The sequence below is a fragment of the Manis javanica genome, unplaced genomic scaffold (genome assembly GCF_040802235.1).
Source record: "Manis javanica isolate MJ-LG unplaced genomic scaffold, MJ_LKY HiC_scaffold_25, whole genome shotgun sequence".
Lineage (NCBI taxonomy): Eukaryota > Metazoa > Chordata > Mammalia > Pholidota > Manidae > Manis > Manis javanica.
Genome location: NW_027332171.1, coordinates 1750559 through 1767585, shown reverse-complemented (window position 1 = coordinate 1767585; position 17027 = coordinate 1750559). Strand labels below are relative to the sequence as shown.

The 17027-nt window shown below is 41.0% G+C and overlaps 1 protein-coding gene across 1 annotated transcript; it reads right to left on the bottom strand.

The window, feature by feature from the left end:
• Positions 1-3238: 3238 nt before the first annotated feature.
• Positions 3239-4177, bottom strand: LOC140847638 (olfactory receptor 5AN1-like). The gene has a single exon (XM_073228355.1). It carries the CDS (start codon positions 4175-4177, stop codon positions 3239-3241), a length of 939 nt encoding a protein of 312 aa, XP_073084456.1.
• Positions 4178-17027: the final 12850 nt, after the last annotated feature.

The following is a 17027-nucleotide window of genomic DNA, read 5'->3' as shown; positions in this document are numbered from 1 at the left end:
GCCCACTGAACTAGTCTCTGGGGATGATAAGCAGTTAACAGCTGTTCCTTTGTGGGCCTCAGTCCTCTGGGACCCATGCACCAATGACCAACAGGGCCAGGCTGACATGGGATGTACCTCTGAGCAGCAATCAGAAAAGCTGAGGCACCAGGTGTGTGCAAAGGTTCCTTCCCAGGAGAGACTGGTGACCTGGAGTGGGAAAGTTTGGGAATGCAAAGATGACACTTGCAGACCTCCCTGGTCTCCAGTGAGGATTGCATTCTGTCTGTAGGTGTCTGTCAAATTAGAAGCCTTACACATGGGCTGCTGCTTTTTCAATATGCGAATAGATTTTTTTCACTGAGATGCCAGGAGTTGGATGTTTCTGAATGCTACCCTGGGAGAAAATCGGTGAGAAATGTCTCTATCCTCTAGTCTGTGGGTCTTTGGGATTTAAGTCCAGTTGGATTTCAGAACTAGATGTTTTGGGGTTTCATCCCTCAGACTCTTGAAAGTTTTGGAGACTGGCTATTGGGTCCAACCTCTTCACTATTCAAAGAGAAGCTGGGAGAACTCAAAACTCCACACCAATGGCTCTGATGATATAGATGCAAAATTTCTCAACAAAATATTAATAAATGTAATTCAACAACACATAAAAAAGATCATACACCATGATCAAGGAGAATTTATCCCTGAGATGCAAGGATGGCTCAACATATAAAAATGAATAACTTTGATACACTGCATTCATAGAAAGATAAATATCATACGATCATCTGAAAAGAAGTTGAAAAATTATTAACAGAATACAACAGTTTCATTATTAAATCAATCAAAAAATTGGATAATAAAGGAACATACCTCAACATAGTAAAGGCCATATATAACAAATGTGCTGAACAACACAAACAACGTGGGAAATGCAAAAAACCAAAATGAAACCCACCTCACACTTTCAGAATGGCATCATCAAGAAGACAAGGGTTAGCACGCGTTGGTGAGGACGTGTAGAAAATAAGCCCTTATATACTCCTTTCGGGAATGTAAATTCTTTTAGCCAGTATTAAAAGTAGTGTAGAGGTTACTCAAAGGGAAACAATGGGAATGCCTTATGACCCAGCAATTCTGCTTTGGTCTATATATATAGTGGAAATAAAAACAGGATACTAAAAGATATCCACACCCACATGCTTACAGAGCATTATTCACGAGAGCCATGATGCAGAAAAAACTAAAGTGCCTGTCAGTGGATGAACGGGTGAAGAAGACACAGCAGATACAAACAGTGGATTATTATAGGGCTATGAGAGTAAGGAAATCCTATAATCTCTGACAACATGGATGGAATTTGGGATCATTATGCCAGGTGAGATAAGCCAGAGAATAATGTGTCTAATATATAATATCATTAATATGTGGAATCTTAAAAGTCAAATTCAGAGACATAGAGAATAAAATGGTGGTTACAAGCAGCTTGAGAACAAGAGAATTGAGGAGATGCTATTAAAGTATACACACTTGAACTCAAAGACAAATAAATATAGAGATCTAATGCTCTGCATAGTAATTATATTCCATATGCTACTATAAACCTCACAGAGTTCTGTCTCATGAGCAAGACCTCAAGAACCCTTACAGACAGACTTGTCACACATTTTTATACATTTTTAAGAAGCAGTTCTTCAGAGAGCATGAGGCTACAGATTTATTCACACTGCATTCTCTCCATGGCTGGGTGAAAGCCCTCACATACTTTCCCAGTGGCGCAAAAATTTCACTTCTCTCAATTCTGCCCATGTGGAAGCTCATGAAAGATTTGGTAAAACCTTCAAATACTTCTTCACATATACTCCTTTATTAAATAAAATAACTCATATCACTCATCAAAACTGAGAACCAAAACAACATTAAGAGCAAATGACTTGCCAAAGATAGTATGTATTGTAATGACATCTGTTTTGTATAAGCTTATTCAAGTCTGATATCAATCAGGCAAATCAATAGTCGGTGCTATTACTTATGTTATTCTTTTAACCAGACCACAAAGACCGGAAGCTTTATATAACCCGGCCGGAGGTGAGAACCCTGCCTATCCTACTATCTATCTTCTTCCTTGGTATTTAAGGGCTTCAGGAACATATCAGAATTAAAGTAACTCTAACCATCCTACTCCATCTATTATATCACTTCCTTTAACCATAAACCATTAAAACATAAAATGAAGAACATGGACAATAGGAGAAGATGTATACCAGTTTACCCTATTTATTCTTCTTTTTGGCAATATTGAATATTCAGTAGCTCTGTGATAACAATGAACTCTCACACAAGGCTCCCCTTACCAAACATGAACAGGTGCTGACATATAAGAATATATTTGATAAGATGAACCATTGGCTATTTAAAGCAAGGTAAATTTTCTAAATTTAATACAGGAAAGAAAAAGAGTTTTGAACGCAAACTCTCAGAAACAACTATTGGCTGTGACATGGAATTTGAAAGTATCTCAATCAAAGACCCCCACTGGAAACTAAATGCCAGAAACTAAATCACTACACTCATAAGTAAATGGCACTGCAGGGTCCACATCCTTTGGTTTATGCAACTTTATGATTCTGTTGGGATCTTATATGGTTGGAACTTCCTGCTTCCATAGACTAGAGCTGGTAGACATGAGGATATGAACAAAAATGTAATAGATGGTTAGCACTGAAAGAGGCCTTACACAAATATTAGCTGTCTGAGGCTGCTGTTTCCAGGAGGCATAATCAGATCAATTTTATAGCTTTCTTTCTGTCCTAATGCCCAAACCCTATCTCTGTTTACTCCAAATATGAACAGACACAGAAAAAAATATCAATCACCATCATGTAGTTCCATTAGAATAATTATCAGACAGGGATTTTACACTCCTGGAGCCTGTGCCAGGTTTTTCTCAGGGTTCAGTTTCAGAATCAAGAAGCGGCCAAAAGTTTTTAAACCTTGATGCTTCACAAATACACGTGGACAGATTAATAAAAGATGAGACCATTCCTCGTATAGACTGAAAGTAATGAAGCTCCAAGACTTAAAAATCTTATGTGTATGTGGATCTGTACCATGTATTGGTACATTTTGGTGTATAACTTACGTCAAATAAAACCTTCTGTGTCTGAAGGCAGTGTGAAATTTGTAATGGTTGATTAATATGTTCAGTATTGCGGGTTAAGATGATTCTGAAGGAATAATATGTTAAAAAATCTCAGAATCAGTGAACTCAGTAATAGCCTCCCTTCTTCTGCAACCTCTTCAAGGCATCTTTGATTTCCTTGTTCCTCAGACTGTAAATCAAGGGATTCAACATGGGAATCACCACTGTGTAGAAGACTGATGTGAATCTGTCAAAAGTGGAAGACCCACCAGAGCTGGACATCAAATACACAAAGCAACTTGAGATATAGAAGAAGGAAACTGCTGTCAGGTGAGAAGCACAGGTGTTGAAAGCCTTGGACCTGCCTTTAGCTGTAGTGATCTTCATGATGGAGATGACAATATAGACATAGGATGTCAAGACAACAAGGGCATTTATTATCCCAAAGATCATTGTTAAGATAGCAAGTAGGAGCTTGGCAGAGAAAGTGTCAGAGCAGGACAGGACTAACAGTTGGGGCATGTCACAGAAGAAGTGCTGGATGACATTAGGCCCACAGAAGTGGAGTTGAAGAATGACATACAGCTGGGATGAAGAAGCAGAGAGTGCAGCCAAATAGGATCCCAGCACCATCCCAACACAGAGGGTGGGTGACATGATTGATGAGTAGAGAAGTGGATTACAAATGGCAGCATAGCGGTCATAGGCCATGGCTGTCATGAGACAAGCCTCAGTCAGTCCCATGGTTGCAGAGAAGAAGTACTGAACAGCACAGCCCACAACAGTGATAGTATGTTGTCCCAGGAAGAAGTCAGAGAGCATCTTGGGGGCTGTGGAGGTCACATAGCAGATGTCTAGGAAGGACAGGTTGCTGAGGAAGAAGTACATGGGTGTGTGGAGGTGGGAATCCATCCTTATTAAGATGATGAGGCTCAGGTTCCAAGTCAGAGTTGTAACGTAGATCACCAGGAACACAACAAAGAGCACTGCTTTGATTCTGGGAAAATCTGAAAACCCCAAGAGGATGAAGTAGGTGATCTCTGTAATATTTCCTCTCCTAAACATAGCCTTGCTGCTCCTAAGATCAGAAAAGAGACAACAGAATTCATTGCTGACTCAAGTCAAATGTGGTAGCATTACAATTCTCACATGTGCCACCTTTTTCCTCCACTGAGCACCAGAAAAAGGGAAATGCTCACTGCTCTGGTGGAAACACAGCAGCTTTTATCTCACATTATCAAGGAGTACCTGTTCAGTGCATCAAGTTCTCAAGTGAAACATGAGTTTCCATGAGAATTGAAAGAGGTATTTAAAAATGTGATGAAGAATATTTTAAAGAATAGAAATTCTGTGATTATTATACATTGAAATAAGTGATGAAAATATGCTTTTAAAAAAACCTCTTTTTATGCATTATAAAACTTGCTTTCTGATAAGAAAAGCATAAGTGGCATCAATCCAGGTTAAATTTGTAAGAGCCCTTCTGTTCTCCATGATCATACTGATAAATTCTTAAAATTTTTTCCAGTATCCATAAGAAAAACATTTACTGTACCTCCAGGGGGAAATATGTTGCCTGCCTGAGGCAAATAACCTTTGAAGCCAACACCACTCAAAGGGAGAAATAAAATGGGATAAACCTGTTTATTGCTTATAACTTCTGCTCCCCCGTGTCTCTCGTGACCCGGGTGCCAGTCCTCACCTAACCACTCCAGTCCAGGTATGTGCTCACTCTCCACACCCGTTGTAATCACCTAGTGAACTGAAGATGGACCACTTCTCTCCACACCCTGGAAACACCTATTGATATGGAAATGCACTAAGACGGAGCCAGACATTCTGGATATATTGCAATGTTACACACAGTCCACCCTTCCAGAAATCTCACCTCACAATCTACTTGCTCCCCATCATCGGTAACGGCCAGTGTGCAAGAAAACTAGAGCACTGCAACCAGACTAATAACATACAATAACAGCGACAATGAAATCATGATAATCCTCAAGGATTCAGCTAGGTTCAAAGTTCTATACAGATTAAGTCCCTGGCTTGCCCATCCCACAGGAGCCAGTACATGAACAGGGAGGGAGTTCAGAATAATCATCACAGGGCAGCTGCAGCCAGGAAGTGGGTCAAGGACACAGGGACTATAGAAGAAAATAACCTTAAGGGCTATAGGATACATGTTTAAATGACACCAGCCTGGGAAAATCTTGTCCATCAGGAGGATGCATGCAAGAGAGTGGTCCTGTGATAGGACAGTGGCAGGAAAGGGATCTTGTCCTGGTCTAGTACACCAGACTTACACCCCCTCCCTGTGAGGGTTACAGATGGGTCACTGTACAGGGCTCTGGGAGGTGTATGCACTGGGCATAATGATAAAACAAAACTTCCCTGTAAGATGCTCTTACCTCCCGGGTGTTTTGGGTGCACTATGTGATCTTTGGGGGTCACTCTGCTGTTACTCCAGGAACACACAGGAGGCCAGCTTCCAGGCCTTTTCACCAAGGTGCCAGAAAGGCCACCCATTGTGGATCCAAATGTTGAAATGTCCAGGACCACATCCACTCAGTAGAGTCTCCAGGGTTTAGTGCTGTAGGGATGGCAGCAGGATGTTGCTCTGCTGGCCATATCCTGGCTTCACTCCTCTTTGGTTTGCACATACAGTTTTACAGGAGAGGCAGCAATGTGTGTTAGCATGTCCACAGGGCTAAAGGCTCCTCTTTGGGGCTTCTCATTCAAATGACATAGCACTGCCCGTAAGTGAACTGACCAGCACCATACACTATTGTTGTATGAACTTGGGCCAGACTTTGAAAAACCATTGTACCTCCCTATCAACCCTGCCATTGTACGATTATATGGTACATTAAACTGTCACTTTATCCCTAACTACTGCGCAAATTCTTGAAATGCATGTCCAGTAAAGTGGGTGCCTTGATCATTCTCAGTGACCTGCAGCCAACCTTAGGCTGCAAGGAGATGCTCTAGGCCTCTCTTGGTGGTTTGCTGAACTGCACGATGTGCAGGAAGAGCAATCAACAGTCCAGTAGCTGTGTCCACACAAGTCATAGCATACATCCCACATAATCTTTTGCCCCACATGGAACAAACACTGATGTAACCATTGGACAACATCAGTGGCAGGCTTTCCTTCTAGCCAACAAACACATCTGGGCCAATGTGTCTCCTTAATCATTCCCTGGGAATGCCAAAGGCAAATGATCAGTCACATCGTATTCAGTAACTGTCTTGGTCTGACAAGAGGCTCATAAGTCTTGCCACAACTCTTGCCCTCAAGGGGGCATGTGACCAACCATCCAGTTGGCACAGTACCATGGCAGTAGCCACACGGTCAACCCTGTTAGATGACCCAGCTGTCAGTGCAGACAACTATGGGGGAATGTTCCTGGCTGATCACCAGCCATACTGTCCACACATCACCCCATTGGCTGCTATTCCCCTCTCCATCCTCCATCCATACTGTCTCAGTCTTAGGATGGAAAGACACAGCCCTCCACTTCAGGGGTTGCCTGAGACTGGAGCAATTTGGGTACCAAGTATCTTCAAGTATAGGGCTTTTCCCTCCAGAAGAGGACTCTTTGCTACCAATGGCTACTATTATATGCCCAGATAAGCATCAGAATTCTCCATATCTGGGGCTACTGGAAAGGGTGCTACACTGCTCTAAATATGTGTCCCATTTGGCCATTGTAGGTGTCTGTACCACACCACTCCACAGCCTTTAGTTCCAGTCTTGCACCCACCCTGCAATGGGACAGGTAGTTATTACTTTCATCAGAGTTGTTCCGTTGATGGGCTCCATAGCTAGCCAAGTGTGGTACACAGCAGCCAGTTGCTTCTCTATCAAGGTGTACTGGGCCTCTGCTCCTTTCCATACTTGTGAACAGAATCCAATAGGTTGGTGTTTCCATTCAAGCCACTGCCAAAGGCCCCATCCACAGCCATATTTGGTTACATGAACATCTAGCTCACAGGGCCTTGATGAGTCCATTACACTCAAGGCCAGTACAGCCTTGATGGCTCACTTAGAAGCAGTAAGAGCATCTCCACATGTTTCATCCCAGTCCCACCTGCAGCCTTTTTGTACCAACCAGTATAAGGGCTCCAGAATTTGTACCAAGTGTGGGAGAAACCCTCTCCAGTAGCCCAAAGGACCCCAAAATTCTCGTAATACTGCCACAGTTGTAGGGGTAGAGAAAGCATGGAACTTTTCTATGACTGCTTCTGGGATAACTTTGGTTTTAACCAACTATATACCCCCTTAAGAATTTTAGTGACTAACCAGGTTCCTTAACCTTGGTGCTGTTCACAGCCCATCCTTTCTCCTGTAGATGTTACAGCTGTCTAGGAACTGCCCCTTCTAAATCTTCAAGAGAATCAGACATGAGCATCTCATCATCAATGTAGTGATACAGCTGCACAGTTTATGCTCTCTTCCATGTGGCCCAGTCCTGGGCTACAAGTCCATGACAAATGGTGGGACTGTGGAGGGATCCCCATGGAAGGATAGTGAATCCCCACTGATGTCCTTCCCACATGAAGGAAAACTATTTCTGACTTTCTGTGCTATGTCAATAGAGAAGAAAGCATTATCAAGGTAAACAACATAAGGATATATCCCTATTTCATGACTTAGTTTTTCCATAAGGGCTGCCATAGAGGGGCAGCAGCATGCAAAGGCAGTGTGACTTTACTCAATTCCCTGTAATCCAAGGTCATATGCCATGAGCTGCCCAGCATTTTCACTGGCCACACTGGAGAATTAAAAGGTCTATGAGGGAACTTTATGAAGCCCCCCCTTCTTCAACTCCTGTAGAGTTCCTCCACTTTCCTTGTGCAATCCAGGCAATGTATACTGCTTACTATTTGTCATCTGTCAAGGCACAGGCAGAGCTACAGGTGGGTGCTTAGCACATCCCCTCACAACTGCCTTTTCCACATGTACCCTAAGTCTGAGCTGACCTGCAGTAGTCTGTAACCACAGGCCCTGCAGGATATCCACTCCCAAAATATATTCAGTGTTGGGAGAAATGTACCCAGTATACTCCTTTGGGTTCACACCCTATCTCCAAAGGGATTTGGGCTCTCATCACTCTAATTGCCTTAACCCCATAGCCATCTATCACAGCAGGGGCCTCAGGAAAATGCTCTGGGTTCCCGTAAATCAGAGAATATTCAGCTCCTGGGTGCACCAGCACCAGAGTATATTGTAAATTCATGGGGAACCAATGAATTGTTAATTCTACATGTGGCCTCCAGGCCCCACCATGTCCCCCAAGGTGGGAGCCTTCACTCCCATCCCCAGTCAAACCACAATGCCCAGTCCTCCTACTGTGGAGAAAGGGCTGAGCTAGAGCCTGAGTACTGTCCCCCAGCACGTCTTGCAAGGACCCAGGCTGGACATGGGGCTTTGCCTCTGTCTTCTGTGTCCTGGACCTCAGCGGCTGAAACTGCTTCTCTGGCTTTAATTGGTGCCACAGTTGTAACAAGATCCCATTGGGCTTCCCATAAAATTTTTCTTTCACTACCCCTGCCTTTATGAAACCAACCAACATCTGTGTCCTTGAGACCTTCAGGAGCGCTTTGCACCTCTCCTTTCAGTCATAGCTCGAACTTCCTCCCATGCTCTTATTTTCAACCTTCCCCATTTCTGCTAAAGCCAGTTTACTCATTCAGAACCCAACAAAACAATATTTTCCACCCTCAAAACCCCGAGAGGTAGAGCCTATGTAGGCAGAGGTTCTGAGGGCTTCTGCCTACACCAGACACTCCCGTCCACGAGCTCATCCTGGGTACAGGGGCTGAGCATGCAGTGCTCCACAACCTGGGGAGGGGGCTACTCATCCCTCTGAGGAGCACACAGTTGTTGCATTTTATTTTCTTAATTACGCAAGGGTGGGCCTTTGGTACAGGAGGGACTAGTGCCTTTGGTGGTGTCCTTGGCAACAATTCTGCCCTCATTCCAACCCACTTACCCTCCCCAGGCTCCTGCTGCCTTGATCTGTCTCAACAACTTAGGGCAGCACTCCTTCCTCCCGCACCCCCACGGCCTCCTGCACCACGGGTTCTCCTGCTGCCTCCTCCCTTGCTGATAACGTGTGTTCCAGGAGCACAACCTGATTGTTCAATAAGTGTCTCACTTTCTTAAGAGCATCCCATAGGGCATCATCCAGCTCCTCCAAGCCATGACTCACCATGTCTCTCTCCTCAGTAATCTTTCCAATATCTTGAGAAACAAACATCACACAATCCCAGCCACCACACAGCCACTGATGGCCTCTAACCAGTCTTGTATCTCCATCTCATGGAGGACTAATTCCACAGCTTCTGGTGTCTCAACTCTTCCCCAATTCTGGGAAGGCCCCACCTATTTAGAAGGTGTTTCCCTCTACACCAGGTCCCCACTAGGGGCTTCCCAAGTGGAAGCCTCATAGATGGGGCTCCAGGTGCAGCTGCACCCTCCACAGCTAAGGGGCCTCCCCACCATTCACAATAGGTTCTGAGTCTCTCCCCACCATGTCTAGGGGCAGCCTGCCCAAGCATCACACCCATGAATACACATTTCTGTTTCAAAGTTCCTACCAACTACCACCATGAAACCTCCAGGGGGAATATATGTTCCAAGCCAGGGGGAAATAATCTTTGAAGCCAGAATCAGTCAAAGGGAGAATGAAGTGGAAGAAACCTGTTTATAGCTTCCAAACGGCCATGTAATTGTGCTGGCCCATGTCTCTCATGACCCGGCTGCGCAGGCCCACCAAACCTCTCTGGTCCATGTGTGCGCTCGCTCTCCACCCCCTCTGAAGTCATCTAGTGATCTGAAGATGGACTACTTCTCTCCACCCCTTGGTTACACCTATTGATATGGAGATGCACTGAGGCCAGGTGAGAGATTCTGGAATATTGGGCTTTTACCCACATTTAGCCTTTTAGTAATAATTTCTCAAACTTGTATAAATGTATTTAGAATCTGATCTCCAAATTGGTCAGGAAATTATATCACAGTTTATAACTCTGATAATATTTTGGTCACACAGCATGTGTGACCAATGAAGTTATAAAATAAGTGTACCAGGGAAGACTTCATAGAAAGTACAGAAAAGGGAGGCTGGTATAGCTCACCCATGACCCCAAAATATTATCATTTAGGGTATTTTGCTACATAAGGAATTGTACTGGAATATAGTTAGATATTCAGACGTTGGAGTTTTCCTTCTGATACCCTCTTGCTCTGTGTACCGGTCCCAATGGCTTAAACACACTAAGATTAACCACTTACAATAAGTGAGAACCATGAGAGATTCAGAACCATCCTGTTCCTGGCAGGCTTACAGGAGAAACTTCATACAAATGCTCAGCACACAGTCTAGTATCTGGTAACTGTTTCGATAGGTGTTGGCTATTATTATCATTGATTGCTTACAGATAACCATGAGTGACTGTTGTCCCTATTGATAGGAATGCCAGGAGTACTAGAGCTTTATGGGTCAATCTGGGGAGTTTCCAGAGAGATCATCAGCCTTGCAGGCAGCCTCAGGCATCAGAACCTCGAGGCAGACGTAGATTCCGACCTCGGACAGAAGCACGTCAAATTACCTGAGGCCATGAAGACACAAGCCAGGTAAATGATTTCATATCAGGCTTGCTTGAGTTTGTGTCTCCTTAGGTCAGCTGACAACCAACATCACGCTATGATGGGCCTTGATGAAGAGAAAGAGTCCACGTGGGTAATTTCATTGCCCAAGTACTTCATAGGTTTATTTCATATTTTTTGTTGATACACTCAGCTGCCTAGAACTTACTAACAGATTCATAATAGATAGAACCTGTTGGTTCTGTTCCATAACATTTCTTACTTCCTTGAGATGAAAGGGTGAATCACTGAGAATAGCCAAGAAAATGTTGACAAAGATTAATATTGAGAAGTATTTGAAATGAACAAACAAGCAAAACACAAACCAGGAATCGACCATAAATACAGAGGACAACCTAGTGGTTGACATGAGAGGTGGGGGTGGGGGATTGGGTGAAATGAGTGATGGGATAAAGAGGTACAAACTTCCAATTACAGAATAAAATAATTCATGGTATGAAAAGTACTGCATAGTGAATAGAGTCAATAATCATATGGTAACAGGTGGTAAACACATTTATCACGGTAAGAATTTCGTAAAACATAAAACTGTTGCATCCCTATGCTGCACACCTGAAACTAATATACTGTATGTCAAGAATACTATAATTTTTAAAAAATGAAAGAAATGAAATATGAAAGTATTTAAGAAATAAATAAAAAGCCTTGTATGTTCAAGTACTAAAAAGCTTAATAAAGATGGATAATTCATGATTCTTGTAAAAATAGAAGTGTCATAATATCTGAAATTTCAGAAAAAATGGTAAATATTAGTAAAAATTGAATATGTCATAAAGTTAGTAGTTCTTTTCAAGTTATATTTCAACTGATAGAGAAGGATAAACACTTGGTAAGCCTTTACATAATCTTGGGATGGGAATGATATATCTGAAATATAACACCAGAACAGAAAACATAGATGAAAATAAGATTTAACAATTTAAAATCAGGTCATAGTAGAAAAACCCACTTAAGTAAAATACTCTTGAAATATAGTTGCTGAATAGGGAAAACAGTCACAAAACATAAAATAGACAATGTAATAATGCCTTTAATACAAAAAGCATAAATCAATAAAGGTTACACATTGCCATATACTGCTGATGATTGCACAAAATAGTCCCACCTGACTAGAGGAAACAATTGCTTATACAATCTCTCTCTCTCTCTCTCTCTCTCTCTCTCTCTCTCTCTCTCTCTCTCTCTCTCACACACACACACACACACACACACACACACAAATACACACACCCATGAACAAATTACAAATAGCAAAATAATGAGTGTTATGATTTTGATTTTCTTCTTTATAATTGTATTTTCAATGATCTACAACTCCTTTACTAATAAGTAGAAAATCTATTAAGATATGTAAATCCATAACCTTTAATAGTCAGCACAGAGAGACAGAGGGAGAGGGAGATGGGAAATGATGGAGAAAGAACGAGAGGGAAGAATTCAGACTTCCCTGACTTTTATTTCCTGGCGTAGGTCTCTTAGGAAAATATTACCCTCTTTGTGCTACAGCTTCCTCATCTGTAAACAGTGCTATAGTGCTTACAGCCTCATAGGGTTGCTGCATGGAATCAATGGCATTAAGGGCTTAAAACAATAAGGGCTAAATAAATGTTAGCAATTATCATTCCCATTGTCTTTCCTCCCTATCAAGAAAAATAAGGCAGAACCAACCCTGAAGCATCAGGAGCTCTTCATACAGTTATTACTGAGGAGGATGTCTCTAACTCAATATCAATAATATTGTACATAAATGATTGTCTTTATTTCTATTTGTATTGCAACATTTTCTCCCACTCAGGTGGATAATCAACTCTTGATGCCACTTTTATATTCCACCACCACCAAATGCAGCTGAAATGATAATACTGATGATGTACAGTACGTGTCCTAGTGGAGCTGGTTTATTGAATAAGAATCTGGTATACGAATATACTAATAATTGCATTTAACAGTAAATACATATTGACTGTACTAATAAATGGTTCTTTGAAGCTGTTTTGGATGTGGAAATAAAAATATCTTACTTTGCTTCATTTCAATTGAACTTGGAATCTTTCTGCTGCTTTTTGAATAGATGCTGCCATGCCATTTGTCACATGTTTTATACAAAAGTTAGATTTAATGAAAATGTTTTCAAAATATAGACTGCTGCACATACCATCTCCAAAAATGCTAACATAATAGATCGAATCTGTGAAAATAATTCAAACTTTGATTAAGCACTTGCACTAAAATTCTTCACCTTCTTATTACATTCTGGGAGCCGAGGCAGCCACAACTAAATGCCCTCTGTCTAAGGCATCAGGGGTCCACAAAGAGTGAGGAGCGGTGGGTTGTTTTACTTACTCATGATAAAGTTGACCCTGAAAACATATGTTCTTAAAATAAGGTAAGATAGAGAAAAAGGGGAAACATTCAAAATATAATCACTCTCTTTGATTAATTTTTTTCCAAGTGTTGACTAATTCATTGCAGAAGAAAAGATGACTGATGTCAATATGCTGGAGATTTTACTATGTGGATGTAAAACAAAACTATACAAAACTCTTCCATTCTTATCAACTAAGGACATAGTTAGTTTGTAAGGTTGTGCAGAGTAAAGTAGTGTTAAGTTGGGATGTCGCTGAATGAAGGAAACAGAAGTAAAAGAAGGTAAAAGAGAGCAACACTCCCTGCGCTCAGGTGCGGCATCTCTGAGATTGTGTCACCAGCTAGTGCCTCCGTACTATGCCAGGTTTTTCAAAGATGAAAACACAGAACTATTTGCAATATTTCAAAGGAATGAAATTCTACATGAGTTCTCTGCCATATGATTATGTAGCAACTAGCTTGTCATTCCCTACTCAGAAATTATGAATCAAAGGTATAAATTTAAATGGACATCAAGTTAATTGTCATTCTTATAAAAACAGAATAATCCTCCAGGGAAAAATCACATTAAAAGGGTCTTTGTGATGGTTAAAGTTGGGAAATAGACAAGAATATTCCAGTTTAGGATATTCCCCCATAATTCAGTAAATTATTATTTCTGATTAAGTCTTCATTTACTAACTTCTAAATTTTCTTATCCTTCAGAGACACTATCTATTAGTTTACAGGTGATCTTATTATCCCCCATTAAAGGACAAAAAACAGAAGGCAACAGAGTTCAAGATCACATCCCTAAGAGTCTACCATTGGCAACAACATGGATGGAGCTAGAGGGCATTATGCTCAGTGAAATCAGCCAGGTGGAAAAAGACAAGAATCAAATGAGTTCACTCATATGTGGAGAATATGAACAAGGAAAAAATTGAAGCAATGAAACAGCAGCAGACTCACAGAACCCAAGAATGGACTAACAGTTACCAAAAGGAAACGGACTGGGGAGGATTGGAGGGAAGGGAGGGAGAAGCGGAAAAAGGGGGCATTATAATTAGCAGACATAATATAGGTGGGGGCACGGGGACGGCTGTGAAACACAGAGAAGAAAAGTAGTGACTCTATAGCATCTTACTACGCTGATGGACAGTGACTGTAATGGGATTTATGGGGGGGACTTGATGATAGGGGGAGTCTAGTAACCATAATGTTGCTCTTGTAATTATAGATTAATGATACCAAAACAAAAATAAATAAATAAATAAGAAATTGAAGAAATAGAGCTCAACACTTGCCTCTTGCCCCAGAGTAATACCTGAAATGTTAGATAAGAGGTTAGTCTTTCCACTGAAGGACAGACAACATGGATAAGGAGAAAACCCAAGGAAGAGCCCTAAGTGGAGGGTGTGGGGGGGAGGGAGAGGGACACTGAAAAAACGGGGACACTGAGGACCACAAACCTCGTCCGCACAGTCCTACCAGGAGGATCCCATGGCTATTGAGAAGATATGGAATCCACTGAGCCCTCTAATCTCGCCCTCTCACCTTGACCCAGATCCCTCAAGTACACAGAATTCTCGCCAAAGGTTGAAACTGCTTATTTCTTTTCCAAAAGGGTTTTCTCAGATTACACTGCAAGACAGGAGCTTTAGTCTATAAACTGGCTGTCCACTCACAGCGAGAGAGATGCCCACACCTGGGATTCCTCTCAAATGTGTTGTTAAGGGCAGAGGTGCCAGAAGAAAAGACAGTCAGAGGAAGGAAAGTCCCCAGGTACTTGCTCTCTGGAGACATGGCTGTCACGGAGGTTTTCTCCCAGCTAATCTCATGCCCAACTTTTTCACGTCCCTTCTGATACCATCACCCAGTACCCCGTGGTCCTATCATGATCTCATGATAGTAACTATTTTTTTAATGAATGTTGGGTCAGAAGACCTGCTATGTACCAAGGGATCAGCTAGTCTGATACCTTCAATTTCCAGATGAGGAATCTGAAACAAGAAGAGATAAAATATTCCATGAACATGACACAGCTAGCTGGTAAAACAGCTTCACCACAGTAAAGTAATCTGTGGATACCTCACTGTTTATACAACACTCCCATTACACACACGCACACGCACACACACACACACACACACACACACACACACAAGCACATTTTTTCAAATATCTGATCTTAATCAATCATCACACCAAACCTGTAGGGCAGACATGGCATTATTTCCTAGGCAAAAGTGAGAAAATCCACTCAATAATGAGTACAGTAAAATTAATTCATGACAGAATCATGGCTTTCGATGGTCCAACATGAGCATTGGCATCAGCCACAATGCATTGAATTTTGGCTTTCTACTTGCTGGTTTGTGACCATGAGTAAATTTACCCCTCCTGGCATTAGTACTGGCACCTATAAAGTAGAGCTGTTAGTAGCAGCTACTTCATTACTGCTCTCCATGGAGATAATCAAATTAGATAATGATTACACAGCATTTATTGGAGGGTGTCATACACAGCATGTCTTCCATTAATGCTAGATATAATTTTGATGTTCTGAATTGGAATCCTTTCCAACATATGGTGCATGGCTAAGCCTTGAGTTAAAATATCTACTTAATATCATTCCCACAAATATTGTTTATAATTTTTAAGTGGAGTTTATTTAAATGAACTCAAAAGGTACGAACTTTCAGTTATAAATAAGTCATGGGGGGCAATGTACTGTATCTGATCATGGTATATGACCTTTTAATGTATTACTGAATTCAGTTTGCCAATATTTATATGAGGATTTTTGCACCAATGTTCACTGGGATATTGAACTTTTCTTTCTTTTCTATTACTGTCCATGTCCGTTTTTGGTGTCATTTAAATGCTGCCCTTATAAAATGGGTTTAGAAGTGTTACTTCTTCTTCTACTTTTAGAAAGAGTTAGAGAAGCATTGCAATTAATTCTTCTTTAAATGTTTGGTACAACTTAACCAGTGAAGCCATTTAGTTCCAGATACTTTGTGGCTTCTACGAAGTTTTTGATTTCTGACTCAGTCTTCTTACTAATTGATCTGTTGAGATTTGTTTCTTCACGATTCAGTCCTGGTGAATTGTATGTTTTTACCATTTGTCCACTTATCCTAGATGGACCTGTTTGTTGGTTTATGGTTGTTCATGGTTGTCTCTTTTCATGCTTTGTATTTCTGAGGTATTAGTTGTAATGTCTCCCATTTCATTTATGATTTTATGTATTACAGTCCTGTCTTTTTTTTTTCATGATGACTAAAACTAAATGTGTGTCTGGTTTGCTTATCATTCTAAAAGCCACATCCTTATATTCATTAATCTTTTCTAATGTCCTATATTTTGATTATATATATTTCCATGCTGATCTTTGTTATTTCCTTCCTTCTACTACTTAGTTCTAGTTCCATGCATTATAATGTTAGGTAGTTTTTTTTCTTTTTTTTTTTTGAGAGGGCATCTCTCATATTTATTGATCAAATGGTTGTTAAGAAAAACAAAATTCTGTATAGGGGACTCAATGCACAATCATTAATCAACTCCAAGCCTAGTTCTCAACAGTCTCCAATCTTCTGAAGCATAACAAATAAGTTCTTACATGGTGAACAAATTCTTACATAGTGAATAAGTTCTTACAAGGTGAACAGTGCAAGGGCAGTCATCACAGAATGACTATGAACTATAAACAATCAGGTCAAATATGAATATTCGTTTGATTTTTATACTTGATTTATATGTGAATCCCACATTTCTCCCATATTATTGTTGTTATTATTATTATTATTTTTAATAAAATGCTGAAGTGGTAGGTAGATGCAAGATAAAGGAAGAAAATATAGTTTAGTGCTGTAAGAGGGCAAATGT